The following is a 27,739-nucleotide window of genomic DNA, read 5'->3' as shown; positions in this document are numbered from 1 at the left end:
CCCTCCCTCCCATCACCTTGTGGTACAGAAGCTGGACACTTGGGAGACCACCCAGTCCTGATGAACCTTAGCCCTCTGTCTGTTTCCCGGGTCTCCACAGTAGCCATCTTTGTGGAAACAAGAAGGAGCCCACAAATCTGGATCAAAGAACTGGGAAGCTTAAGTAAGAGGGAGAGTAGGTTAGTCCTCCAGCTAGAATCCAGCCACTGTAGGACAGCCCCGCCAGGCTGTCATGTGATGCTGCCCCGCCTGTAGTGTCTGTCTTGTGACCAAGTCACATGACTGCCAGCGGCCCGCTCAGAATCAGGCATGGGTCTCCATCCTTGTTCTCCTGTGGACCATGGGGTCCCCTCCTGGGTCCTGGTCTTGTTGCTGACACTGGGTCTGTGCAGCCTGCAGGCTACAGGTGAGTGCAGACTGACTGCCCTCCCTCCTGACCCTCCTGCGTCCGTTATGACCCCTAACAGTTCCTGAGTATCTACACCTACCTGCAGCCGACAGCGTTCTAGACCCTGACTTTCGTGAGAATTACTTTGAGCAGTACATGGACCATTTCAACTTTGAGAGTTTCAGCAACAAGACCTTTGGCCAGCGGTTCCTGGTGTCAGGTGAGTGCTGGCCCCACAGCATGGTCCTTACCTGCTTATCCCTGGCCTTACAGAGACCCATTTACTTCCCACAGATAAGTTCTGGAAGATGGGCGAGGGGCCCATTTTCTTCTACACAGGGAATGAGGGGGATATCTGGTCCCTCGCTAACAACTCTGGCTTCATAGTGGAACTGGCAGCCCAGCAGGAGGCCCTGCTGGTCTTTGCTGAGCATGTAGGTACCAGGGCACTTCCTGAGCTGAGGGAGGTGGGGAACACAGAGGCAGCGGTTAGCCATCGCTTCCTTCTTCCTGCAGCGGTATTATGGGAAATCGCTTCCATTCGGTGTGCAGTCCACACAGCGGGGATACACACAGCTGCTGACTGTGGAGCAGGCGCTGGCTGACTTCGCCGTGCTGCTCCAGGCCCTGCGGCACAATCTTGGGGTCCAGGATGCCCCCACCATAGCCTTTGGAGGGAGGTGGGTCCTTGATATCCCTTCAGGACAGATCTGTCCCCACAGGAGATCCTAGAGTCCTACTTACGCCACTCTCATGGCCCCAAGTGGCACCCTATATAAGGAGGGCCAAAGAAATGTCTCTTACATTCTCTGCATCCTCTTTCTAGCTCCAGGGTGCCTAGCCCCATGCATGGAAGGGCTAGGTCTAGCTTTACCTCCTCATGGAAGCCCTCCTTGAGTGGACCTCATAGGCTGTGCATGCTGTGTCACCCACACTAGTGGGACAATCCCTGCTGATATTGTTCAGCAATGTCTTCATTGCTGGGCCAGAGCAGGGCACCCACAGGGCCTTTTCCCAGTGAAGGCCTTGCCCCTGGGATCAAAATGTATGGGCCTGACAGCTTCAGGTCCTTTTTTCCCCACATTTGGGACTCCGGAGCAGGGAAGGAGCAAGGGGATGACACAGGTCTAGCCTAGACACCCCGGCCTGGAGGACAGTGAGACTGCTAGCCTCAGCATGGAGGCCGCTTCCCATAACCACAATCCTGTGTCCTTTCCCCACCCCAGTTATGGGGGAATGCTGAGCGCCTACATGAGGATGAAGTACCCCCACCTGGTGGCTGGGGCACTGGCGGCCAGCGCTCCTGTTATAGCTGTCGCAGGCCTTGGCAACCCCGACCAATTCTTCCGAGATGTCACAGCGGTGAGTGATGGGGCTTGGGTACCCCAGGCCAGTGCAGGAAGGTGAGCAGCAGCAATCTTGGCTTCTTTTCCAGGACTTCTTTTTTTTTTTTTCTTTTTTCTTTTTTTCGGAGCTGGGGACCGAACCCAGGGCCTTGCGCTTGCTAGGCAAGCGCTCTACCGCTAAGCTGAATCCCCAACCCCTTTTCCAGGACTTCTATGGCCAGAGTCCCAAGTGTGCCCAGGCTGTGCGGGATGCTTTCCAGCAAATCAAAGACTTGTTCCTCCAGGGAGGTGAGGAGGTCCTTCTTCACATGCTGTCCCCTTTGGGCATTCATTCTTGCCCTTCATATTTGCCAGCAGTTTCCTCAGCCTTTTCTCCTGGCTTCTCTCTTCCCAGCCTATGACACCATCAGCCAGAATTTTGGGACCTGCCAATCACTTTCCAGCCCAAAGGACCTGACTCAGCTCTTTGGGTTTGCCCGGAATGCATTTACTGTTCTCGCCATGATGGATTACCCGTACCCTACTAACTTTCTAGGGCCCCTTCCTGCCAACCCTGTCAAGGTGAGGTGGCTCTCCCTGGGTGCTAGCCTGATCCAACAGGCTTGTAGCTACCTGCTTTCATACCATCTGCTGTTGTGTCCATGTAGGCTAACAGCCCTGACCCACACTCTGTGAAAGGGGCCTCCGCTGAGATATTCTGCTGCCCTTCTCTTCTAGGTGGGCTGTGAACGGTTGTTGAGTGAGGGCCAGAGGATCATGGGTCTACGGGCACTGGCAGGTGAGTCTACTCCTTGGTCTTAATGGGGCAAGGGTAGTGACTCTAACAGTGACACAGGGCTGAGTAGGGAAAGGACCCATATCCCTGACCTGGGCTTAGTCTGGTAGGCTATTTGAAATGTAGTAGGGGACCCAGTACAGCTTTTGAAATGACAGGACCTGTGTCTTGGGAACCGGGCATAAGCTGAAGAGGGTAACATGACTTCCTAGTCATCCTAAGAACATGCATAGCTACCCGAGGGTTGCTATGGGACCTTTGCAGTCCCTCGCCACAAGGCTCTACATGCCTGCCCTGCCCTGTTGTGAGGCAGGGTACTTGGCATTAAGATTGTGTCCCTGGGGGCTGGGGATTTAGCTCAGTGGTAGAGCGCTTACCTAGGAAGCGCAAGGCCCTGGGTTCGGTCCCCAGCTCCGAAAAAAAGAACCAAAAAAAAGAAAAAAAAAAAAAAAGATTGTGTCTCTGGACTGTTGAAGGCAGGCACATGCTCCAAAGACTCCGAATGCTTACTTCGCTGTGGCGAACCTATGTTAGCCTTCCTTCCAAGGTGTGTGAGTAGTAGCCTGAGCATGTACTGGCTGGCTGCTGGTCCCAGCACTAATCCTATCCAGGGCTGGTCTACAACTCCTCTGGCATGGAACCCTGTTTTGACATCTACCAGATGTACCAAAGCTGTGCTGACCCCACTGGCTGTGGCACTGGCTCCAATGCCAGGGCCTGGGACTACCAGGTTTGTGGACATAGAGGAGCTAAACTGGCAAGCATAGGGGTTGGGTGTGTGGCTTGCCTGTCTGACTTATTTCACTGTGGGGCACCTGCAGGCCTGTACGGAGATCAATCTGACCTTTGACAGCAACAACGTGACAGACATGTTCCCTGAAATCCCTTTCTCTGATGAACTCCGCCAGCAATACTGCCTGGATACATGGGGCGTGTGGCCTCGGCCAGACTGGCTGCAGACCAGCTTCTGGGGTGGCGGTAAAGGGCTGGGCTGGTGACTGGGAGCCGGGTGCTGGGAAGGACCCTGCCCTCTGTCCTGAGCTGCTTCTGTCGGATACCTCACCACCACTTGCTGTGTTCCTTTTAGACCTTAAAGCAGCCAGCAACATCATTTTCTCCAACGGTGACCTAGACCCCTGGGCAGGGGGTGGGGTAAGTCCAGGCCTGGCAGTTGCCGGCCCTATGTAGGTATTCTTGGCAGTGACTGGACTGCATGGCCAGGCTCCTCATACAGCTTTTCCTCTGCAGGTTCACATTCAGCTTCATCTGGCCATTGTTGCCCCCGTCCTCATTCCCTCATCTCTCCTTTTGGGTTGCTTTTTCCCTGATCACTTAACGTAGTGTAGCATCTGGCCCGTCCCTTCCACCTTCCCTTTCCAATGGAGCTATTAGAAGCTGTGCAGTATGCTCACTGTTGCTTCAGTTGCATCTAAAGACAGCACTGGCATCTATGTCAGGGTGCAAGGGTGGGAAAGGCTTGCCTACCCTGTGGCTTAAAGCACAGGCCACATGCTTCATTCTTCCAACAGATCCAGCGCAACCTGAGTACATCAATCATTGCTGTCACCATCCAAGGGGGAGCACATCACCTAGACCTCAGGTGCAGTGTAGTGCAGCCTACCTCTGGGCCAGTGTTGGGTTGTGGGTTAGACGGACATGAACCTCACCCTGTATGCTTGCCACCTGAGTGTCACCACCCCTTATCTGTCTGCTTCTTAGAGCATCTAACTCAGAAGACCCCCCGTCTGTCGTGGAGGTGCGTAAGCTGGAAGCTACCCTCATTCGCGAGTGGGTAGCAGCAGCCAGACTAAAGCAACCAGCAGAGGCACAGTGGCCTGGGCCTAAGTAGCAGCCTTCCAGCCGAGATGCAGCAAACCCAGAGACCCTGTTCTATGTGAGCCGCTGTGTGACAGCTCGCCTTACGTCTGATACTATCCAGACTCATGGTGCTTTGTCTGAGCTGGACCTCAGCAAGGAGCTGGTGGGAGATGGAGAGACAGAATAAACACGTGCTATGTCCTTGTCTAGTAGGGTCCATGTACGGAGGGATGAGATATTTGGAGACATGCTCTAGACAAAAATAACACACTGCACACAGCCCGCTGAGACCAGTTAGACATTTAATTGAGCAGAGACTCCAGCTTAGGTTTCCCGCTTCAGAGGAGGGATGGGGGGAAATCTGCCCCTCCTGGGCACTGGCTTCCCCTCCCAGGACCATTCCAATGTTGTCTGCTTTAATGTGGCTCCCAGCTTTGTGGGCCTCTACCCAGTTACTCTGATCCACAGAAATTCTTCAGAGGGCCACAGGGCAGTTGCTATCCCTTTGATACCAACCACATCTTCCAGAATACATCTGGGAGAAGGCTGGGGATGGAGAATATACTTCTCAACTGCTTCAGCCTTCACCACAGCCAGAGCCTGTCCATTCACAAGCCTATGGGGCTCCTGGCACAGGACAGCGTAGGGAGAAGCTAACATCAGTGGGAGGGACTACAACTGATTTGGGGGGAGAAGGGGGAGAGCTTCTGCCCATGAATTCGAGACTAAGGACATGTTACCAGCCAGGTCCTTCTTTGTAGACTTCTGGTGTTACGACTGGCTTGGGGTACAAGTGTTTGACAGGAAACTCCCAGAGCAACTACTGTACCTCAGAGGCGCAGGCTGCCACTGAGACGCTTTGAGCTGCAGGCAAGGAGTTCCCACGTCAAATCTCCAGATCTCGGAGCACAGGGAACACAGGCCCAGAGCCTTAAGGTCCTTAGGTTGTCTGCTCTGTCCTAGGCTGTGCTGCTTGGATAAGGAATCCTAGCCAAGGCCCAGGGACGGACGCTCTAGTAACGACTCGTCAAAGATAGGCCAGGCCTACTCCATGGGTTCGGACGTCAAGGTGCAAACTACCATGCAGCTGTCGGCCAGCAGCAGCAGACGCTCTTCACAGACCACTCTGAGATAGCACAGCCGAGCATCCTGGCCTGTTTGTATAATGGTCCCAAAGCCTGCTTTTCCCAGCTTGGTCTTCCTACCTGAAGTGGGCAGGAACTCTGATTTTAGGGGTAGTTACTGAGATGTTATCAAGAGAACTTGCTGTCCCCTTAAGGTCAGTCTAAACAGACACCACCCCTTTCCTCCTCTCCCCAAGACTCATTACAGTGGGACCAAGTCCACTTTCTTCTCGGATGAGAAATCACATTGTACCAGGGTTATCCTGGGAATAAGACAAATTTGCTGTTCTAGCCCCTGCCAGCCCACTAGGGTAGCCAGGTGGATCCCTGAGTCCAACCCGTAAACACTAGAGCCACAAGGACCCTCAAGGTCACACTGGGCCAGCGGAATCAGGGCTTTTATAGGCCAATGGGCCAAGCCCAGCACCTCACTGGCTTGGGCTATCACTCTGAACTCAATACAGGCACTGGGGTCCTGGGTGGTCCCAGGAGGTGATAAGAAGTCTTGGTACTACCATGGGGCTGCCGGCAGCCAGCCAACAGGGTCATTCAGGCATGGGAATCGTGAGCCATGATATGAGGTTTTGAGGAAGTCAAAGGTTTGGTAGACTCACCAGCCTAAATCCCAGAACCCATACCTGCTGATCTGACTCCTGCCCCTCCTACCACCTTCATGAAAAGCTGAATCAGGAGAGACCTACAACTGGGCAGGAGCATCCTGCCAGCTTGTGAAGCTGCCCTGTGAAGGTCACAGACCAACAGGACCACCTTGGTCTCCATTAGTGCCCAGGCCAGGTGCTCTCCTCCTAGGCAGGAGACCAGATGGGCAGGGGATGAGCTTCTGTGTTAAACACACAGGTGTCCAGGCCGAGCAGCTCCAGGTCATCAGAAAACAGCAGGTAGAGGTACTTCAGTGTTTCTCCCACAAAGAAGCTCTCCATCTTGTCCCTGGGCTCAGGCTTGTGGGAATTCTGGACGTTGTTGATAGAAGAATAGCCACCCGAGGGAACCTGTGTAAGAGTCAAAGCTTCAGTGCCACAGGAGGAGAAGCACTAGCTTAGGTGTCAGTTAGGCGACTTGCTCAGCCCTACCTATGTGGCCCTTGGGTAGGCTCCATCCTCGTAACTACCTAGGTAATAGCCAAAGTCAACCACATCTCTACAGAGGACCCTGTAAAATGCCAACAACCCCCGAGTGGCCAGAAAATACCTCCACAAGGGGTACAGCTACAGCACCTGTCCAGGGTCTAGCTTGTTATGCACAACCCAGGGCAGCTACAGGCAAAAATGTGGAGCTGCTGAAGTCTGGAACAAAGAGCTAGGTGTCACATTTAGACCACATCTAGCTCCAACCTTTTCTGGCCACTTTACAGAGAAAGAGAGGACAAGGTAGGCCATGGACCCCAGCTGGGGAGGGGCGCGTGTGAGGTCAGTACTCTGGCTCACTCATAAGCCATGGGTCTGACAGGGCTAGAATAAAAGACCCTTCTCAGAAAAGCTTGGATCCTGAGAGTGAGCCTGGAAACACTAGACATCTCTAAGCTTCCACAGACAACAGGGCCCTGACAGCACCAAGCTCAGCAGGATGACTACCATCAAGGCCCTCCACAACTCGGGAGCAGACAACTGGAGGCCTGAGAAAACCGACTCTTCTCAGTCTGTGCCACAGCAGTCTCAAGGGTAGGTCCAGCCAGAGCTTTGCAGGAATCTAGCTGGTCTGTCACCAGCCAAGACCACAGAGAGGCACCTAACAGCTCACCCGTGTGTACTTATTGAAGCTCTGCAGGATTTCCCAGCCCCAGTCTTGGTACTTGCGGTCTTTTGTGACGCGGTACAGATAGAACAGGCTTTCCACGGTCTCCGGCCGCAGCAGGTTGTGCCTATCAGCCGGCTAGGGGCAGAGCAAGAGGCTCAGGGAGTATCCACCCCTGCTGGCACCACCCTTGCCCAAGTCCAGCCCATGCCCAGGCACACCTTGACCTCCACGTCTTTATGATCTGCTCGAGGGTACATGTTGAAATGTGCAATCTCAGGGCTCAGACCTGTCTCCATCTGTTGGTTCATCTGGTAGCAGGTCTCCATGAGTGCCCGAGCCAGATCCATGTGGTCAGCCGGTAGGCCATGGTGGACGCCCAAGGCCAGCGTCCCTGGCAGGAAGCACACCAAGTGGTCCTGGAAACAAATTATCTCCTCACATTCGGGCCTAGACTCATGCTGCTTGGCCAGTGTCAAGAACAGTCAGTGAGGCCTGCAACACTTGCCACATGCAGACTCAGGTCCAGGCAAAGCACTCTGTGCCCTAGAGTCCAGGGAAAAACTAAGTGCAAGTTCTCACTGGGGGTCATACTGACCCAGCTTTCTGGGTCCCCTCAACCTGCCTACAAACACCTTCATAGATCTGGTGCACTTCAGGAACCACAGAGAGGACCACGAGGAAGCCAGCTGCACCTGGGAGAGCCCATGCCTGCTACTGCAGGGTATGTGGGGCCTCTGCTTGGGGCTGTCAGGAGAACAGGTCAAGCCAGGCAGGCAGCAAAGATCAACGCGTGGCCATGGCACATAGCTGATGACTAGATTTCCTTGTTACTGGAAAACAAAAGCTAAGATCTTGAAAGTCACAGCAAAAGCAGCAGCTTCCCAAAGGCTCTGCCAGTCCACATGACTTACCATCTTGGCACTGAAGCGGCCATGGGCAAGCTCTCCCACGAAGGTGAGCTTTCTGGGCTGAGACTGTCGAAGCAGATGAGCTTTGATCCCCTCGATGGCTCTAACATAGTCTTCCAGCAACCTGTGAATAGCACAAGTCAGCTTACTCTGAGCTCTGCCATGATACTGTCTTCCTCAGAGCTACAGGACCAGGAGCTTCACTAAGCTTGACCCACACACAAGCTCTACAGGCCTGGCCCTACCCAGAAAGCAAATGCTGCACACACAGCCCGAGTCAGAGCTCAGGCCCTTGAGCACCTGCCAACATGAATGCCGCTACAAGGGAGCCGCACTGACTGAATGGCCCCGGCCATCTGGGAAGTGAGTTCCTGTTAAGGAGCCAAACCACCTGCGTGACTACTGCTCCTAGCCCAGTGTGGGGACAGAAGCTGGGGGCCCTGCATCAAGGCAGTGGTCAGGCCTCACTGTGTCTCCTTCTTGCCACCCTGGATCCACTGTTTCAGCAGGTATTCGTAGTAGCTGTCAGCCCTGGCACCCAAGGTGAACACTCCCGGGTGGGTGAAGAGGCCGCTGTTCGTGTTGATGAACATAGGCACCAGCCCGTCTTTCTTCCCAGACAGGGAGTGGATGTGCTTTGTCACTTCCTCCACGGCCTCCTGTGGCAGACAAGGGGAAAGTGGGCTTACTCCAGTCATTTCTTGTCAAACTTCAGGAAATGGAAGGGAACACTCTCCACGAAGCCAGCAATATCCTAGCACTGAAGCCACAGGGAAGCACCCGTAGGAAGGAAACTAAACCAGTTTCTTTACCAAAGAGGATGCAGAGATCCTCTACAACATGCTAGCAAGGCAATTTAGCGACGTATTAAGCTGTCATGCCTCATGATTCAAAATGCAATGATGGTTCTGCACATGAAAATCACTAAATGTCACAAATGTCAACACTATGACCATCTCAATTGATTAAACAGTATCAGATCAACCAACACATAACAGCTCAGGCCTGTGACTCAGGAGAATTGTATTACGTTCAAGACCAGCCTGGACCACAGACTAAGACTCTGTCTTAGAGAAACATACAAACAAATGAACAAACAAACAAAAAGCCAGAATCATTACAAGGAAACTGATTCTTCCCTTTCCTAATAAAAACATTCAACAACAACACAACCAATGAGAAGCAAAGAGGAACTGCTTCAGGTTTGACTGTGGCTTGGTGGTATCTCGTATGCATGCGGCCTGAGATTTGCTTTAACATCACAGAGACCAAATAAACCAAAAGTGGGAACCATCTCAACACAGCAGAAGCTGTATGTGAGAAAAACACAGATATTTCATGAAGAATAAAACGAAATATTTAGAAATCAATTGCAGAGGTACAAGACTTCTATAATAACCTGTACAGCACTGCAGAGAGGGCTAGGTGTGGTGATATACATCTTTAACCTCAATTCCAGGACTAAGGGGTCAGATGTAGAGACAGGTGGATCTCAGTTCGAGACCAGCTTGGTCTATATAGTGAGTCCCAGGCCAGTTAGGACTACACAGCAAGACCTTGTTTCAAAACAAAACACCACTGAAGAAAGGTATTAAAACTGATACAGGGCTGGAGAGATGGCTCAGTGGTTAAGAGCACTGACTGCTCTTCCAGAGGTCCCGAGTTCAAATCCCAGCAACCACATGGTGGCTCACAACCATCTGTAATGGAATTCGATGCCCTCTTCTGCTGTGTCAGAAGACAGCTAAAGTGTACTCATATACAAAATAAATAAATAAATCTTTAAAAAAAAGAGAGAGAGAGAGAGATCTGATGCCCTCTTCTGGTGTGTCTGAAGACAACTATAGTGTACTCATACATAATAAATTAATAAATCTTAAAAAATAAAAACTGTTATCAACAGCTGAGCAGTGGTGTTGTAAGCCTTCAATCCCAGCACTTAAGTGGCAAAGGCAGGTGGGATCTCTAAGTTCGAGGCTAGCCTGGTTTACAGAGTTTCAGGACATCCAGGGCTATACAGAGAAACCCTGTCTCAAAAATCAAATAAATAAAAACTAGTCTAGGTAAATTAGCGCTCTTATGTTCACAAGGCTTTACTATTGGGTGTCCAGAATCCCCAAAGTGACCTACAAAGTCAATGCAATCCCTATCTTTTTGAAACTCAAAGAAGCCCATCCTAAAACCTACATACAATTTTCAAAAAGTTTAAATTATGAGACCAGTGCCTAGCCCAATTGTCACCAGACGGTCTTCCTCCGGCCGCTACTGGGAGCAGATGCAGAGACCCACAGCAGCAGAACACTGGGTGAAGAGAGAACCCGAACTCCATGTGTTTCCTTGGAGCTTTGGAAACATAGTGGGGGAGGAGAAACTGTAGGAGCCACAGGGTTTAAGAATCAACTAAGCAGGGTTCACAGGGGCTGAGGCTGAAGTGGCAATCACAGAGCCTACATCGGTCTGTGTTACAGACTCTGCATACGGTTCTTAGCTTGGTGATTTATGGGACTCCTAACAGTGGGCATAGGGTGTCTCTGCCCTTGGGACCCTGTCCCTCCTAATGGTTGCCTCACCTGGCCCTGATGTGAGGGTTTGTATCTAGACTTGTACCTTGTTTGGTTGATATCCCTGGGAAGCCTGCTCTTTTCTGAAGAGAAACTGAGGAATGGATCTGGGAGAGAGGAAAGGGGGGTTCAGGGTGTGATGGGGAGGAAACTGGGAGGGATAAAGGGAGTGCAAGTATGAAAGAATAAAAAATAGAAAAGAAAAAAGAGAATGGATAAAGTTGGAAGGCTTGCTATCCATACCAGAAACAACACAAGACAAAGTGGGCCAAGAGGCAACGCAAGGCAGCTTCAATGCCGGGAGCCTGAGTTTAATTCCAGAACCTAACACAAAGAGGTAATGGTCAAAAGAACTCAAAGAGACCTTTCTCCAGAGCACTAACATAAGCACATGAAAAGACGTAAGGAACACTAGGGAAATAAAGGTCAAATCACATTGAGATGCTACCTCACACAAGCCACAATGGCTGTTCATGGAAAGTCTGCTCAAAGATGTGCTGTGGACGATGTGGAGAAACTGGGATCTTGTTATTACTGACAGGAAAGGAAAACGGTGCTGTCCTAGTGGGAAGCATGCTGGTTCTCTGGAACAGTACACACAGAATTACCATGTGACCCAGCAAGTCCAGTTCAAGGGAAGAAGCTCAAGGATTCAAAGTGCATCTCAAACAACTCTCTGTATGCCACATGCAGAGCAACGTCACTCAGACAGCTAAGACCTAGAAGCAACCAAATGTGTGTATCAGCAGCAGAGCAGCAAGACTACAGTGAAACCATCCATGTGTGGGATGATTATAGCAGGGAAAGACAGGAACCCCAACAACTGCAGCAGTACAGAGGAGGCTGGGTGGAAGACGCCATCAGGAGATGTGTACGGCCTCTACCCCATGAGTCCCTTGTACATACCCCTTCCCAGAGACAGAAGCCTGGAGCTGTCAGGGGCTAGGAATAGAAGCACAGAGTTTTTAACTGGCACAAGCTTGCACTGCACAAGATGAGAAGGGCTATTAAATAGACGGTTTAAAATAACAGATTTGAAAATCAGTAAGGAACAATCAGGTGGTCCAGCCGGTAAAGGTATTTGCCAGGCAACGTAGAAACCTGAGCTTGATCCTTGAACGCAGTTATATAAAGGTAGAAAGACAGGACAGAGTCCACCTTAGCTGTCCCCTGACCTACACACACACAGCACCACCAAGTATAGCCCCGCACAAACAATTTAAAAATGTTTAATTAAAAAAACAAAACATGAAATTCACACAGCAAAACAGCATAGCAATTACACTCGTGAGAAACACTTAGACCCAGGGAAACCATGTCTAGCTAGAATCTGCCCTTCTTACCTGAAAAAACATTTTTTGTCCCTGAGATTTTATTCTTATTTTATGTGTACGAGTGTTTGCCTACATGTATGTGTGCCACATGCACGGCTAGTGCATATGGAGGTCACATGAGGTGTCAGACCCCTGGGCCTGGAGTTACAGAGACTGCTCGACAGCCGTGTGTGGCTGGAGGCACCTGTAGCCCGGCACTCTGGAGGCACACGGGTGGACGTCTATGGTCTGTGTACGGACTTTTAGTCAAGTCTGGGTGGTAGAGTGAAACCCTGTCTCAAATCAAACAAACAACAAAAGAGCACAGAGCAGAGGGTGTGAGCCACCATGTAGCTTCTGGGTACTAAGCCCAGGTCTTCCTATAAGAGCAGCAAGGGCTCTTAACCCCCAGCCCCTACCTGGAATTTCTTAATCCCGGTAAGACGGGAGAGCTCTCGGAACTCCAACTGAATGCTCGTCACTTCTGCCACCGTGCTGTCTGAAGTCCACTGGGGCGAGTGGGCAAACCCAGTGCCAATGTTCACATCAGAGTATGGAATCTTGGAGGGTGTGGTGAAGGCAGGCATTAACCGGTTTCCAAAATCCTCCTAGCATAAGAGCACCAGAGATCCAAGTTAGAGCAGTTTTCCACTTTACCCATCTGTGTCCAACCAGGTAGTGAAGCACGGTTTGGTGGCTTTCTAACACTACTTCACAGCAAAACCAGGCTACAGCATCAGCACCCATCACGGTCCTATACGTCACAGCATCAGCATCCATCACGGTCCTATACGTCACAGCATCAGCATCCATCACGGTCCTATACGTCACAGCATCAGCATCCATCACGGTCCTATACGTCACAGCTACAGCATCAGCACCTTCCTATACGTCACAGCATCAGCATCCATCACGGTCCTATACGTCACAGCATCAGCATCAGCATCCATCACGGTCCTATACGTCACAGCATCAGCATCCAGCACCTTCCTATACGTCACAGCATCAGCATCCACCACCTTCCTATACATCACAGCATCAGCATCACCACCTTCCTATACGTCACAGCATCAGCATCACCACCTTCCTATACGTCACAGCATCAGCATCAGCATCCATCACGGTCCTATACGTCACAGCATCAGCATCCAGCACCTTCCTATACGTCACAGCATCAGCACCTTCCTATACGTCACAGCATCAGCATCACCACCTTCCTATACGTCACAGCATCAGCATCAGCACCTTCCTATACATCACAGCATCAGCATCCAGCACCTTCCTATACATCACAGCATCAGCATCCAGCACCTTCCTATACATCACAGCATCAGCATCAGCACCTTCCTATACATCACAGCATCAGCATCCATCACGGTCCTATACGTCACAGCTACAGCATCAGCACCTTCCTATACGTCACAGCATCAGCATCACCACCTTCCTATACGTCACAGCATCAGCATCAGCATCCATCACGGTCCTATACGTCACAGCATCAGCATCCAGCACCTTCCTATACGTCACAGCATCAGCACCTTCCTATACGTCACAGCATCAGCATCACCACCTTCCTATACGTCACAGCATCAGCATCAGCACCTTCCTATACATCACAGCATCAGCATCCAGCACCTTCCTATACATCACAGCATCAGCATCCAGCACCTTCCTATACATCACAGCATCAGCATCAGCACCTTCCTATACATCACAGCATCAGCATCCATCACGGTCCTATACGTCACAGCTACAGCATCAGCACCTTCCTATATGTCACAGCATCAGCACCTTCCTATACGTCACAGCATCAGCATCACCACCTTCCTATACGTCACAGCATCAGCATCAGCATCCATCACGGTCCTATACGTCACAGCATCAGCATCAGCACCTTCCTATACGTCACAGCATCAGCATCAGCACCCTCCTATACGTCACAGCATCAGCACCTTCCTATACGTCACAGCATCAGCATCAGCACCTTCCTATACGTCACAGCATCAGCATCACCACCTTCCTATACGTCACAGCATCAGCATCAGCACCCTCCTATACGTCACAGCATCAGCAGCAGCAGCAGCACCGTCCTATACGTCACAGCATCAGCACCTTCCTATACGTCACAGCATCAGCATCAGCACCTTCCTATACGTCACAGCATCAGCAGCAGCATCAGCACCGTCCTATACGTCACAGCAGCAGTAATCGGAAGGCAGCTCACACATGCCAGTGCAGGGAAATGCACTGAAAGAGGGAAGCAGAAACAATTTCTCCAAATTCCGCACAGCGGGTCACGGGGAGACTGACCGGGAATACTCACGGCCTTGCTCAGGAAGAGGCTGTCCCCAGACAGGTGGTAGGCACTCAGCAGGCCCCCTAAGATTCGGATAGTACTCTCAAACAGGTTGACGTCGACATTCTTCTGAAAGTCTAAGTTCTCCGACACCCACTTCCTGGCTTCCTTAAATTCTGTGGAATGAAGAAAGCAGAAGAGCAAATGTCCAAACTGGTCTCTCTGTGGTGGAACAACCTGTAATGTTAGCACTTGGGAGGCCGAGGCAGGAGGACTGCCCAAAGTTCAAGGCCAGGGGCTACACAGTACCTTTTGGGACACCTAAAGCTATATACTAAGACCCTGTTATTTACTTTATTTTTATGTATATGGATGTTTTGTGTGTACATGTGTGTGAGTGTGCCTGCGCATGTGTGTATACACAATATATGTACAATGCCCCCAGAGACCAGAAGGTGGCGCCAGATCCCCCTTGGAAAAGGGGTTACAAATAGGTGGTGGGAAGCAAACCTAGGTCCTCTCCAAGAGCAACCACTACTCTAACTATTAAGCCATTTCTTCAGTCCTCCCGTTTTAACATATACTTTGCCATTTTATTTTTATTTTACATGTATGGATGTTTTGCAGGTATGAATGTCTCTGCAACAGAAGTTACAGACAGTTGTTAGCTGCCCTGTGGGCCCTAGGAACAGAACCTGGTCCTTTGAAGAGCAGCCTGTACTCTTAAACACTGAGTTGTCCCTTTATCCCCTAAGACTGATCTTTTAAAAACCAAAAACCAAAAAACAAACAAAAAAAGGTCAAGCACGGAGCAGTATACTACGGAAGTAGTATCTTCAGCTACACAGTGAGCTCAGGGTCAGTCTAGGTTATCTGAGACCTGCCTTTAAACAACAAACAGGAGAGATGGGCAGTGAATAGAGGCACCTACTGCCAAAGTCTGACAACCTGCGTTCAGTGCCTAGAACCCACATTTGACCTCTGACCTCTGCATGTGTGCCATAATACACACAAGTGCCCACACATACACAAAACAAAGAGATTGAACCAACAACCCCCAAGCAAATGCCTTCTGCAGTAAAGGTTCTTCCGTGGAGCAGCCCTGGTAAGCACAGTCCCCTCCAGATGCCATGTCACAAGCAGCACATGAATGGCTCACAGGCAGCCAGCAAGCTGCTCAAGCAAATTAACCTTGGGGCAGGGGTGACAGCTTGGCAGCTACAGTGTCGTTCTCGTAGGATGGCGTCGGCACCATAAGGAGACTCATAACCATGTGTAACTCTGCATCTAGAGGATCTGCTGTCTCTGGCTCTGCAAGGGCACCTGTGCTCATATCATATGCACATGCCTACACATGATCAAAGTCTTTTAAAAGAATAAAACTTAAAATGAAAACAATTCTCAATCTAGAAATGAAGGAAGCACACTACTGAGTTAAATGGGATCTGAGTAACCTCAGCAGGGCATCTTGGAGCTGCAAAGCCAGAGCAAGTCCAGCCCGCTCCCTGCATTAGAGCAGACTTGGCTCAGAGTCCAAGGCCACACCCACCTCTTCAGGAGGTGTTGGACAGCTACTCTGAGCAAGCCTCTGAATGAGAGGCAGGCCCTGAGCACACCAAGCACACATTTTCCTGTATCCAAGACAAGAGAAAACCAGAGTCCAATGGAAGCGAATTCATGGCTCACATGGAGGAAACTTTCTCATGTTGCTTTGGCTTATGAGTCACATGTGGAAACTCAGTCCAAACAAAAAACGAGTCATTACCTTGCTTCAGACCCAAAATCCACATGGTATCCAAGGCATCGATCAGGGTGAGGCCCAGGCCAAACCACTCACTGAAGGTTTTGGACACAGGCTTCAGTTCATCATGGCCCCAAGCGAACTTTTGGTAACCTTTCCAAGCATGGAGAAAGGCCTCAATCACTCCCTTCTGGCGCTCATTTGGGGGAGCTGGAGAAGAGAAAGCACAAGTAGCAGGGACAGTTCTGCTCTTGGGGCAGGCAAAGCTTCCAAAGACCACTCATGATCCTTCAGTTAATGTGGCAAGACAGACACTGGCCAGAAGCACAAGTTACAGTGAAGTGGAGAAGGCAGGAGGCCAAAGTAAAGGTAAGGCTCTCAGAGGTACAGTGACAAGTAGGCATGCGACCTGGAAGCCACACTCAACAGCACTAGGACCTCAGGTCCCTCTGTTCAAGGGGAAGAGGGCAGAATTCCTACGGTCTACCACTACACTGCAGATAATGAATGGGGAACCTGGCACTGATGAGCAATGGGAACCTAGGGATAAGCAGGAACCAGTGACTGGGCAGACTGGCAGACATGCTCTAAGTGTGCACGCTCTCCACGCTGACCGGTTTCCAGAGTCCCATGGGGGCAACATCAGCACTTATGTGACAGTGCCTCACTCCACTGGAAGCTTCCTTCTCCTGAACAAGCAAATCTGTGGGGTGTCACAGCACACACCTCTTCCCAATAGGTTCTAAGGTTCAATGTACAGTGAAGCTATGCAGACAGGTCTGACCTCAAAGTGGATACAGTAACAGAAGCAGGCCAAGCACTGAGAATGGGGATGGGCTAATACACACAGGACACGAGGCCAAGACCAAGCATATCACAGTAAACAGTGCTACAATCCCAGTGAACCCGAGTGGCCCAGAGACTGGTGAGGTCTGGAAATAAGCTGATACATCAAGAGAAACTCTGTCTCTTCTTTTTTTTTTTTTTTTAAAGATTTATTTATTTATTTTAAGTACAGCATTCTGCCTGCATATGTGACTGCAGGCCAGAAGAGGGCACCAGATCTCATTACAGATGGTTGTGAGCCACCATGTGGTTGCTGGAAATTGAACTCAGGACCTCTGGAAGAGCAGTCAGTGCTCTTAACCAGTGAGCCATCTCTCCAGCCCTGTCTCTTCTTTTCCATTAATAAGACCTTTATTTGTATTGATGCTGATGGTAGTGGCTCACACCTTTAATCCCAGCACTGGAGAGACAGAGGCACGCAGATCTACCTCTGCAGAGACCAGCCTGATATACAACATACCAAGTTCCAGGACAGGTAGGGCTACAAGAAAAAAACCCTGTCTCAAAAACAAACAAAAAAAGAAAAACAAAATGTAGGATAATGTCATTATGCAGGTGAAAGCAGGTAGAAGATAGAACGAGGCCTGTCATTGGACAAGAAGGATGGATGGGTGGGAGAACAGTTTTAGAGAGGAGGAGAAGGAGACTGGAGAAAAGGGAGAGGAGCAGCCAAGAGAACATGGAGGCGGATGTTAAGATTCCTCTCTGCACATTTACAAGTTGTTGTGTAAATTCTTAAGGATGGGTGTGTACAGGGCTTTGTATGTCTATGTGGGCAATTCTATCTCATCAATCGGATCAGAGGCTACTGTGTAGTGTCTTCTTTCCTGTGGCGATTTATTCGAGTTCAAGAGAGTGTGTGGTGGCTGGAAACCCTGGGCCGTCACAGAATTGGGATGTGTATGTCTGGCATAGTGGCATCCTGCCTTGGGAACTAGATAGGTGGAGAGATGGTTGCCAGGCTCAGAGTAGCCATCGGCAGTGTGATATGGGATGGAGCAGAGAGGGTGAGGCTTTGCTGACTGAGATGAAGACATCCCACAGATGTATGGGACACTAGGGTGTGGATTCAGTGCAAGGTAAAAGACAGCTTTATTTTAATTTTACAGCAACGACAAAAAGAATGACAAAAAATTATTTTTATTGAATCTTTATTATTAAAACATATGACTTTGGGGCTGGAGAGATGGCTCAGTGGTTAAGAGCACCGACTGCTCTTCCAGAGGTTCTGAGTTCAATTCCCAACAACCACATGGTGGCTCACAACCATTTTTTTTTTTAAAGATTTATTTATTTACTATGTTTACAGCACTCTGCCTGCATGTATAACCGCAGGCCAGAAGAGGGCATCAGATCCCATTACAGATGGTTGTGAGCCACCATATGGTTGCTGGGAATTGAACTCAGGACCTCTGGAAGAGCAGTCTGTGCTCTTAACTACTGAGCCATCTCTCCAGCCCTCACAACCATTTGTAACGGAATCCAATGCCCTCTTCAGGTGTGTCTGAAGACACATATACAATAAAGAGTAAACATTTTTTTAAAAACTATGACTTTAATTTTGTGTATTTTTTCATGCTCAGGCACAACCTGGCCCAGAAACAGAATGGCAAAACCAGCCTTCTCCAACAGAGCATCCTCTGGCTGCTCAGTGCTCAGGCACAAGATCAGAGCAGCTGAGAAGTCACTGATAGTCACAAAGTTGTGTGAGGTATGTGGACAGAGTACAGATGCTGAAAGGTGAACGGCACAGGGCTCATGCAGGAGGTCACAACCTGGATGCAGAGTGCCAGCCCCCGGGTGCTTGAGCACAGGCTCTGGTGAGGCGAGGGTGAGGCGAGGGTGAGGCAGGGAAACTCCTCACCTGGCTCTTTCCATATCCTGGACGCCAAAAACAGAGGCTTGATGGAGGCTTCAGCTCTTTTGGAAGGAGGTTCAGTGGCCTGTTCAGGCTCAATTACTGCTCCCCGCCAGCTTGAGGGGAGAGGAGAAAGCAGTCAGCTAGATCAACCCTCCAAACCCCACACTATGCCTAGGACAAAGCCTGCCCCGAGAGGAATCCTGGAGACAGCCATCTGGGCGGAGAGAAGACCATCCTAGGGTGGTTCTAAGAAAAAGCCTAGCTCAGAGAAACCTAAGCAAGGAGTTCTTGAGATCTGTAGGGAACCTCAAGGAGCAAGCCTGGGGAGCGACGCAGTGGCCAGAGACTGAAGCTTCTACAGTAGTGGCTGTAACTGAATAAACCCAAAGTGAAGTGGGTGCAGAGGTCAGGGCACCCTCCTGTCTCTACTCAGATATGACACTGGGGAGTCTGCCTACAGCTTTATGTGATGATAAGCACATGGTTGAGCCTGGGTCTGAAGGCTTTCTGTTCTGGTCTTGCTACCGTGTATCTTTGTCTAGTTTTCATTTGTTGGAGACAGGGTTTTTGTGTAGCCATGCCTGTCCTGGAACTTGCTCTGGAGACCAGGCTGGCCTCAAACTTACAGGAGTCCCCCTCACTTTGTCTCTCAAATGCGGGAACTGAAGGGTGCATACCACCTCCCAGGTCTACAGTGCATTTCTTTTTCTTTTTTTATTTGTATTTTATGTGTACTGAATGCTTGCCTGCATGTATTTGTACTGCCTGTGTGCCTGGTGCCTCGAATGCCAGAGAAGAAGTCAGATTCCTGCAACTGTGGTCATGGATTGTTGTAAGCTGCTGTGTGGGTGCTGAGAACTAAACCTGGGTCCTCTGCAAGAACAAGTGTTCTTAACCTCTATCCTTCCAGCTCCCCCATTCCCCCTTTTTTTGGAGTAACCTTGGCTGGCCTAGAGCTTCCTATGTAGACCAGGCTGGCCTCAAACAGATATCCACCAGCCTCTACCTCTTCTTAAGTGCTAGGACTAAAGGAGTGTCCTACCACATGTGGCTTTTTTCTTTATTCCTATAACATAGGCTGTTTCACAGAGTTGCAGGTCACAGGGGCCAGGCGAGTCTTCTGTGTCACTCCAACTTTAGCACGCACAGAAGTAAGAACACAAAGGACTGCTTCAAAAACCTGAGCATAAGTGGGCTCAGCTACTGAGAGCTTCTGTCCCTGAGAGCATCCTAAGCGAGCCCAAGCTGATCGGACACTGGCTTTGGAAGCATCTCTTCCTCTGCACACGTAATCAAAGAGTCCCTCCCTGGGACTTTTCCACACTGCCACTTCCACACTGCCTCCCTATGTGACTACAGACTGTAGACCACAGGCTCCACATCCTCAGAACAGCTGTGCAGGCTTTCCTGATGCTTTCAGTGTGGCACTGAGCAGAATGGAGCTGAAAGCCACCTAGGCTGAGGTATCTGTGGGTGCTGCAAGCAAGAAACGTGCGGGCTTACAGGTGTCAGCTGAGTCCAGGGGCCAGGCCATGCCCTCTCATTCTGCTCACTGCCAAGCCAGAAGTGGCTAGAAAAGGAGGTGCCTGTCAACCAGTGGTCACTCCCGCAGCTGCCCTCACAGAGAAAGGCCAAGCCTGACTTTCCTCCTCACTCTAGTCCCTCTCTTCAAACTCTACCCTCACATTCCTTAACAGCCTTGATCTCAAACAGACCAGCACACCATGAGATCAGGCTCTGAAATCTGACAGCATACTGAAACTCGCTAAAGCTATCTTTAGAATATTGTCTGTTTCAAATGGGAAATATGACATAGACAAAATGAGTTTTCATTCAAAACAAAACCAAGCCAAGCAAGCTGGCATCAGATACTGCACATTCAGACCCATTTCCTGCTAACGGTACCTGATGACGGTTCTCTGGGTGTTTTCTTCCTGCTGAGCCTTCCCCAGGGCTGCTTCCCTCTCCTTAGCATCATCCTGCATCCCATCTTTGGAGACGGTGTTGGGGGGTCTGATCTGCAGGTGCGGAGGGCCCCGCCGCAAATGCCTTTGCCGCTTCTAAACCAAAGTCAGAGTCACATGTGAAAGTACATCACCTGTCAGGCCTGTGCTTCTCCATTCTGTGTAAGATGCTGTCCCTCAAGTGTGCAGCCAAACCCCAAGTGGACAGTGGACTACTGTGCCCCACCAAGCCTTGAGGGGAATTTGTTTCCCTTTTTAGCAGTCTGAGGCTTTGAGGGACGAGCTGCTTAAGGACTTGGAGAAATACCAAATCACTACTACAGGCTGGATAAGGGGCTGAGAGCCCTCACGGGGATGTTTTAAGGCTGAAACAATCCCAGAGATGAGTAAGAACGGCAAAGGTAAGGATGCCTCGGATGGCAGCCAGGACTATGCACCCTCCATCTGAGAAAGTGTAGGGAGTCGTGGTGCCTCCCCGCAGCCCTCACACACACACCCAGGGCAGGCCTGTCAATAGATGGCATACTTCCCAGACTTCTGAGCTTCCATAGCAACAGGCACAGAAATTCACTCTCAGCTTTATGTATATCCTCAACAAATAACTTGGTAAATTATGGTAAAGTATACATGCTACTTTACCATATACCAGTGGATGACCCAGCTACAAGAACTAACATGACAGAAGATATAAAAAACTCAGGATAAAAACACACATGATGGCCGGGCAGGTGGTGGTGGGCATGCCTCTAATCCCAGCACTTGGGAAACAGAGGCAGGCAGAGCTCTGTGAGTTTGAAACTAGCCTGGTCTATAGGGAGACCCAAGACAGCCAGGGCTACATAGAAGAACCCTTGACAAAACCAAACCAAACCAAACCAAACCAAGCAGAGCAGATAGCACAGACCTAACCCCAGCACTCAGAGGCAGGGGCAGGTGGGTCTCTGAGTGGGAGGCCAACTTGGTCTAAAGAGTGAGTTCATGACAGACAGCGTTACACAGAGAAACCCTGTCTCAAAAAACTAACTAGGTCCACATGACACCTCGACTGTGTTCAAATGTGTGTACGCAATCAGATCTACTGAAGCACAGCAAGTATTTAGGAAGCTGCCCTGAGTAGGTGTCCATGGTGCCTTCACAGAACACCTGTCCCAGCACCCCAATTTCCTCCTCAAACACGTGACACTCAAGTCAGTTCAAGCCTAGATATTTCAAAGCTCCTTTCTCTTTGTAGAGAAAGGCCAGAGGCTGAGCACCTGACAGTGCACAAGGCTGCAGGGGCAGCACACTAACCACTGGAGAAACTCAATGCCTCCTCTCCCACTCGGCAGCCCCACTGCTGCGGGGAAACTCGAGGAGGGAAGTTCCCACTGGACTGCAGGAAGATCCTTGAGCAGGAAACCCTTGAAACTGACCAAATTCTCTAGACCCAGCCCTGTCAGAATAAGCAATAAAGGCTGAGAGTCTCTCTCAGAGGAGCTGAGTGGCAGTGAAGACCCTCAGACAAGCCACGCTACAAACACTGAGACCAGAGCAGCTGCCGGAAAGAGCACAATGCAGCTGAGCTGCCTGCAACTGTTCAGTGGCTCCAGGTTTCCAGCTCTGTGAACGATCACCCACGCTGGGTGGGCTTCCATGATGCAGCTGTCTTTTGAGTCACCTCTCACCCATATTCCTGTACGTAACCCCAATAAGTCACTGGTTCCCCAAGTTAGACTTTGGTCTGTCATTGGTTTCCTATCTGGAGGTGGATAGATATGTGTGTTATGTCTCTCCAGGAAAGGTTTTATCATACAATACCTCTGAATTCTTTGTTAGGACAGTTCATGAGCCAGAGGACAAAGAACACAAGGAAACTGGAAGCAGCGTCGCCATGGGGACGTTAGCCTGTGCACAGCCCCTGTCTGGAAGCAGCGTCGCCATGGGGACGTTAGCCTGTGCACAGCCCCTGTCTGGAAGCAAGTCTGTCAACCAAAAGCTCTATGAACAGTTCTCCAGGATGGCATGCTAACTGCCCTCCAAATTCTCCCTTCCCCACTATGGCCGGACCAAGGAACTTGCCAGTCACTGTCTGTTCTTGTACTTTCTGGTGAACATTTAGCAACTTAGTAACAAGCTTTTTGAAGAAGAAAAAGGATAATGCTCCCTGATTAGAATGAAGGACTAAATTCACCAGGACTGATATCCCATGCTTGGATCCCAGGCCAACCTGCATCCACTCTCAACCTGGAACCAGTACCAAGGAGACATTTAGAGTGGCCGTCAGCAGAGGATTCCTGCTTGTACGATACCCTATAGTCTTCAGGGATGTGAAACCTCCACCTAGGCCCAAGACTCTACCCACAGGGGAAGCTGAAGACTTGCAACATCTGCTAGGTGTAGTCTTGGCTATGTGGAAAACAAAAAACTAAAAACAAAAAACAAACAAAGAAAAAAACAAATATCCAAAGGCTTTAGAGATGTAGAACTCAACTACAGTGGACAGCTGCCCCAACTCTCAAGAAATCCGAGTCTGGCCCTTCTCTATCACACGTCAGCTCTCAGCACCTGGCTTTTGCTGCCTCTGACCTACCAGTAGGCTCGCTCCATCTGCTGCACTACCCACAACCCTAAGCTTCTCAGATTGGTACCCTAGCAAGAGGCCTGCCTACTCTGACCCCTAACAGACAAACTATACAACCTCTACCCAGGATTCCCAGAACTGCCCCCTCTGACAGGTAATTCTAACACCACCCACCTGTAACGGCCCCATACTGCCTGTTAGGTACAGTATAGCAGTCAGTGAGCTCCTCGGTGCTCCTAAGCCAGCTCTCACACATTTCTCCAAGGCCCCTCTGTATGGGGACCTCACTCTTTCCCACATTGTAACCTCCCTGGGCAGCATCTTGCCCCACTGGGCAGCACCTCCGCCTGGGCAGAGCTCCCCTCTCCCTCCTCAGATCTTCCTGAGCACACTGTCCATGCCCCTTAGGCACCTCCAGAACCACAACTGGACAGATCCCAGTTCCTACACCCCAGCCTGGCTTTGCAAAGGTCTATCTCCTTCTACCGTGCCCTGCCCACAGACAGAGACAGAGGCTTCTTAGACGGAGCCAGGGATGGTTCACCTCTCAGTGCTGATCTGTGTTCTGCCATATGCCAACCAACTGTCTGACCCTATCTAGTGCTGGCCTCTCACCTGCCCTTCCTATCAGCTTCTGTGGTTCCTCCCTCTTCATAAGTAGGCAACCAGCACCTGACAGAAGAGCTGAACCATGGAGGAGTTCAAAGAGGAGAATGAAGCAAGTGTCGGCCGCTTCCTTCCGCAACTTTATACACACAGCCTCAACTGAGCCAGTGGGAGGCTGACTGTGATAGAGAAAAGAAACACTTCAGCCTCTTTGAGGCAGTATTTGCCAACTTAGAATGCTCCAAAACAGACCCCAGTGACAACCCCACATAGCCTTTACTGGAAATACCTGAGAGAGTATGTCTGCAAACCCTTCTGGTTCAGCACTTTCCTTCTGAGGAGCTGGTAAGACAGGCAGGACTTCTAGCTTCATCTTCTCTACTTCTGCACGGCTGCCACTCAGAGCTGTGGAAGCAAACCTTTCACCTTAAGGCCCACGTAGGCTCCAGAAGAGATGTCTAAACAGGTGCTATTTGTTTCAGGTAGTGAGACCTCCAAGAAAGCTACCGAATTCAAGAAGGCCCAGAGGAATCAGACCTGGTATTAGTGTTGTTGTCTTTTGGAGACAGGGTTTCTCTGTGGATCCCTGGCTGTCCCAGAACTCACTTTGGAAACCAAGCTGGCCTTAAACTCAGAGATTCACCTGCTTCTCCCTCCCAAGTACTGGGATTAGAAGTGCCACCACCTCCCAGCTTGAGCGGGGTTTTATGTAGCTGGCCTTAACTCCTGATCTTCTGCCTCTATTTCCCAAGTACTGGGACTACAGCCTTTGCCAGGCTCAATCAATTCTTTTTCAAGCATTTGGCAGACTGTGTCCTTAAGCACAACATACAACGCCCCCCGCCCAACATATCACCTTAATAGTGCTTAAACAGGCAGCTTGATTTGAGCAATCTGAAGCAATGTTTGGGTCTCCAACCTTAATGAAGCCCAGAAGGGATCCTAGGCATCCTCTCAGGAATCCACTGATCCTTGGCAAACACATAGTAACACATGGTAGGGACATGTGATTAGAGCTGATAGATCTGCTGCTACTGACTGATGTTTTCTGACAAGATGAGGCAGCACTGTTGGCCCCAAAGACCTAGAGAGCAGCCTACAGGGTCACGTATACACCATATGGTCATACTGAGCTCCACATTTTCCCTTCTGTGTATTTCTTGTCAATCTGACACTACATATGTCTTGTGGTACTGTTTTATCTGGATTGCAATAATGTCTCTGACTTCAGCCTCCCATCCCCTCTGCCCTAGCACCACTGGTATTTGATACCTTTCCACTGGTCAGACACCTGAAGAGAATACAGAAATCCACAGAGAATCAGAAAGCCCAGGACGAAGAGAATCACATTCCGCTGTAACCTCGAAAGCTGCTTCCATTTCTAAGAAAGAGCCGGAAAATGACACTTGTTACAGATTAGGTTAGGAGAGCAATTCGGAGAGACAGGGCAGGTAAGTTCCCTCTCAGCAAAGTTTACATTGACAGGGCAGTGCCAGAGGTGACAGAGCACGCTAGCTCATACGTGGCAAAAGAGCTGTTACACCATGTGTCCAGCTGCACGTGCATTGGAGGAAAAACTCCTGAAATCCCCAAGACTTGGCTGAGGCACCGACGGACCATACATCTAACCATACATGTTGTGTCCGTGCTCCTCAACCAAGGACCCCAGGGCGCCTGACATTACGTAGGGGAAGCAACAACACCGGGACCTAAGCCGCGAGAACCAGACGCAGCACAGAAACTTCTGGAAGCTGGAAACGACACAGACGCTCCAGCTAGGCACTTCCCTCGGTAAGACTTCCCCGGCCCGGACCCCGCCTCACCCTCCAGCATGAGCGCCGCCGCCGGCTCTTGCTGTTGTCGTAGCTCTCTCCCAGGCTCAGCGTCACCGAGATGAAGTCCCGGTGAGGCGCCGGCGCCGGCGGCGGCGGGTACATAACTGCGAAGCTGGCCCAAGAGACCTCGCTTGCTGGAGGTGTCAGGAAGCCCAAGACTGAGAAAGACCGCCGGCTGCCATACCGAAGACGTCCACACCCCGCCCATCGCCCTAGACACCAGTACGCACGCGCTGCGTTTCATCAGGTATTGCGCAAGCGCAGAACCCTAGTCTAATCACCGCGCCTGCGTACGCCCTTGGGCTGGTATTTCCTGGTGGGTGGTTTGCGTCAGGATGCCCGCCCCTTCATCGTTAACGTTATTTCATCACGTCCTTACGTCACTGAATCGCGCGCACCGGCACCCTTGCAGGCATCCTGCAGACTCCCTGACGGGGGCGGGCTGGCTACGGTTTGAAGACGTGTCCTTAGTTGCAGTAACGTCTGCTTTGAGTTGCGGACCATCTCCCTTGCCGGAATTCTGCGCTCGGTCTCGGGGAGCTAGGTCGGGCGTCACCCTAGCGTGCCTGAAGGTGAAACGCAAAACTCCTGACCGGAAGAAGGGACGGCCCTGCTGAGGCTGAGTCCTGGGTTGGCTCTGCGCTCTGAGGCCGCGGCCTGCCCTTTCTAGTCGCTCCGGCCTGGGAACGACCCTTTCCCCGACCATTCCGCTCCGACCCCTACCTACGTACTTGGCGACGGGCTTAAAACGACCGCACTTTTCCGTGCGCGTGGTTCCCGCGAGGAAAACACACAAAACGACAAAACTGCCCACTGCCTGGTGGGTGAAACCGCTGCTCCCCAAGAGCTTACTTGTATTTCTGAGTGTGTGGAGAGTTCCCTACAGAAGGCTACCTGATCCCGTGCCCCTTCCCTACTTTTTTTTTTTTTTAAGATTTATTTTATTTATATGAGTACACTGTAGCTGTCTTCAGACACACCAGAAGAGGACTTCTGATCCCATTACAGGTGGTTGTGAGCCACCATGCGGTTGCTGGGAATTGAACTCAGGACCTCTGGAAGAGCAGTTAGTGCCCTTAACCGCTGAGCCATCTCTCCAGCACCCCGCCCCGCGCGAACACGAACACACACCCCACCTTTCCTACTTTTAAGTCCTCGATGGTCTATTGCAACAGTGCCCTCAAATGTAGGTTTTTGGAACCATGGCAGATGGTGCGATGACTTTGAGGTCTGCATTTCTTCCTAAAATGAAGGCGGAGTTCCTACTGGCTATTCCAGTCAACTCAAGCCAGGTCTGCACATTCCCAAGTTCTGCCGCAATGTTCACGACCATGAGATGGCAATTGGCATACCAAAGGGCTAGTTAGAGCTTGAAGTTAAAAAATAAACCTTTGAGAGAGGAAATAAGAGTTTGTTAGAGCAATAAAACAAAATCCGTAGCTGAAAATCTTTTGAGCCAGGCAAGAATGATAAGCCACTATGGGACAAATCCTTGTCAAGGTTCAGAATCTAGGGACAACGAAGGTCACGAGGGACAATGAGGTAACCTCAGCCTTCTCATCAGTACCCTGACTTCAGAAGCAAAGCAACACTATCTGTGTCCATAGAATCTTACCACTGCAGAGGTAAGTTACATAGTTTCAAGGCAGCCTGGTCCCTAAGTGAGTGAAACCTGTCTAAAAGGAAGGAAAAAGCCAAGTGGTGGTGTCACTCTACTGCCAGCACATAGCAGCTACCTGCATAAAAACTGTCTCAAACAAAACAATTCACATCCAAAGAACCACAGGATAAAAACCTTACAGAATTTAAATGAGAAACAGACTCATTGAAAACAACTTAGAGTCAATATTGTTCCCTCGCCCCCAGCTGAGGATCGAACCTAGGGCCCTGCGCTTTCTAGGCCAGCGCTTTACCACTGAGCTAAATCCCTAACCCCTAAAGTCAAATTTGTTGTCACTGTAACCTTGACATTTGTGAGGCAGAGAAGGACTGGGAATTCAAGATCTGTTGAGAACATAGGCGCGCTCACACACACACACACA

The 27,739-nt window shown here is 50.4% G+C and overlaps 2 protein-coding genes and 1 long non-coding RNA gene across 5 annotated transcripts; 2 read left to right on the top strand and 1 right to left on the bottom strand.

Annotated features, from left to right (window-relative positions):
* Window positions 1–277: 277 nt before the first annotated feature.
* On the top strand, window positions 278–4,528 carry Dpp7 (dipeptidylpeptidase 7). The gene is given in 13 exon segments (NM_031973.1): window positions 278–406; window positions 495–608; window positions 683–822; window positions 905–1,068; window positions 1,615–1,750; window positions 1,941–2,022; window positions 2,129–2,295; window positions 2,452–2,512; window positions 3,121–3,239; window positions 3,331–3,487; window positions 3,597–3,661; window positions 4,039–4,109; window positions 4,229–4,528. Coding segments are annotated over 13 exon segments (1,503 nt in total). The 5' UTR covers window positions 278–309; the 3' UTR covers window positions 4,359–4,528.
* An 84-nt stretch (window positions 4,529–4,612) lies between these two features.
* On the bottom strand, window positions 4,613–25,903 carry Man1b1 (mannosidase, alpha, class 1B, member 1). Of its 3 annotated transcripts, NM_001109196.1 has the most exon segments (13): window positions 4,613–6,461; window positions 7,210–7,341; window positions 7,425–7,622; window positions 8,118–8,238; window positions 8,583–8,773; window positions 12,408–12,596; window positions 14,312–14,460; window positions 16,050–16,235; window positions 18,736–18,845; window positions 20,638–20,792; window positions 24,152–24,267; window positions 25,135–25,243; window positions 25,686–25,858. In NM_001109196.1, coding segments are annotated over 13 exon segments (1,974 nt in total). In that variant the 5' UTR covers window positions 25,800–25,858; the 3' UTR covers window positions 4,613–6,257.
* On the top strand, window positions 19,460–25,869 carry LOC148006407 (uncharacterized). The gene is made up of 2 exons (XR_015684186.1): window positions 19,460–22,582; window positions 22,628–25,869. It is a non-coding gene; the product is annotated as an uncharacterized LOC148006407 (long non-coding RNA).
* Window positions 25,904–27,739: the final 1,836 nt, after the last annotated feature.

This window comes from Rattus norvegicus, chromosome 3 (genome assembly GCF_021556685.1).
Source record: "Rattus norvegicus strain SHRSP/BbbUtx chromosome 3, alternate assembly SHRSP_T2T, whole genome shotgun sequence".
Lineage (NCBI taxonomy): Eukaryota > Metazoa > Chordata > Mammalia > Rodentia > Muridae > Rattus > Rattus norvegicus.
This window is presented reverse-complemented; position numbering and strand designations above follow the sequence as displayed.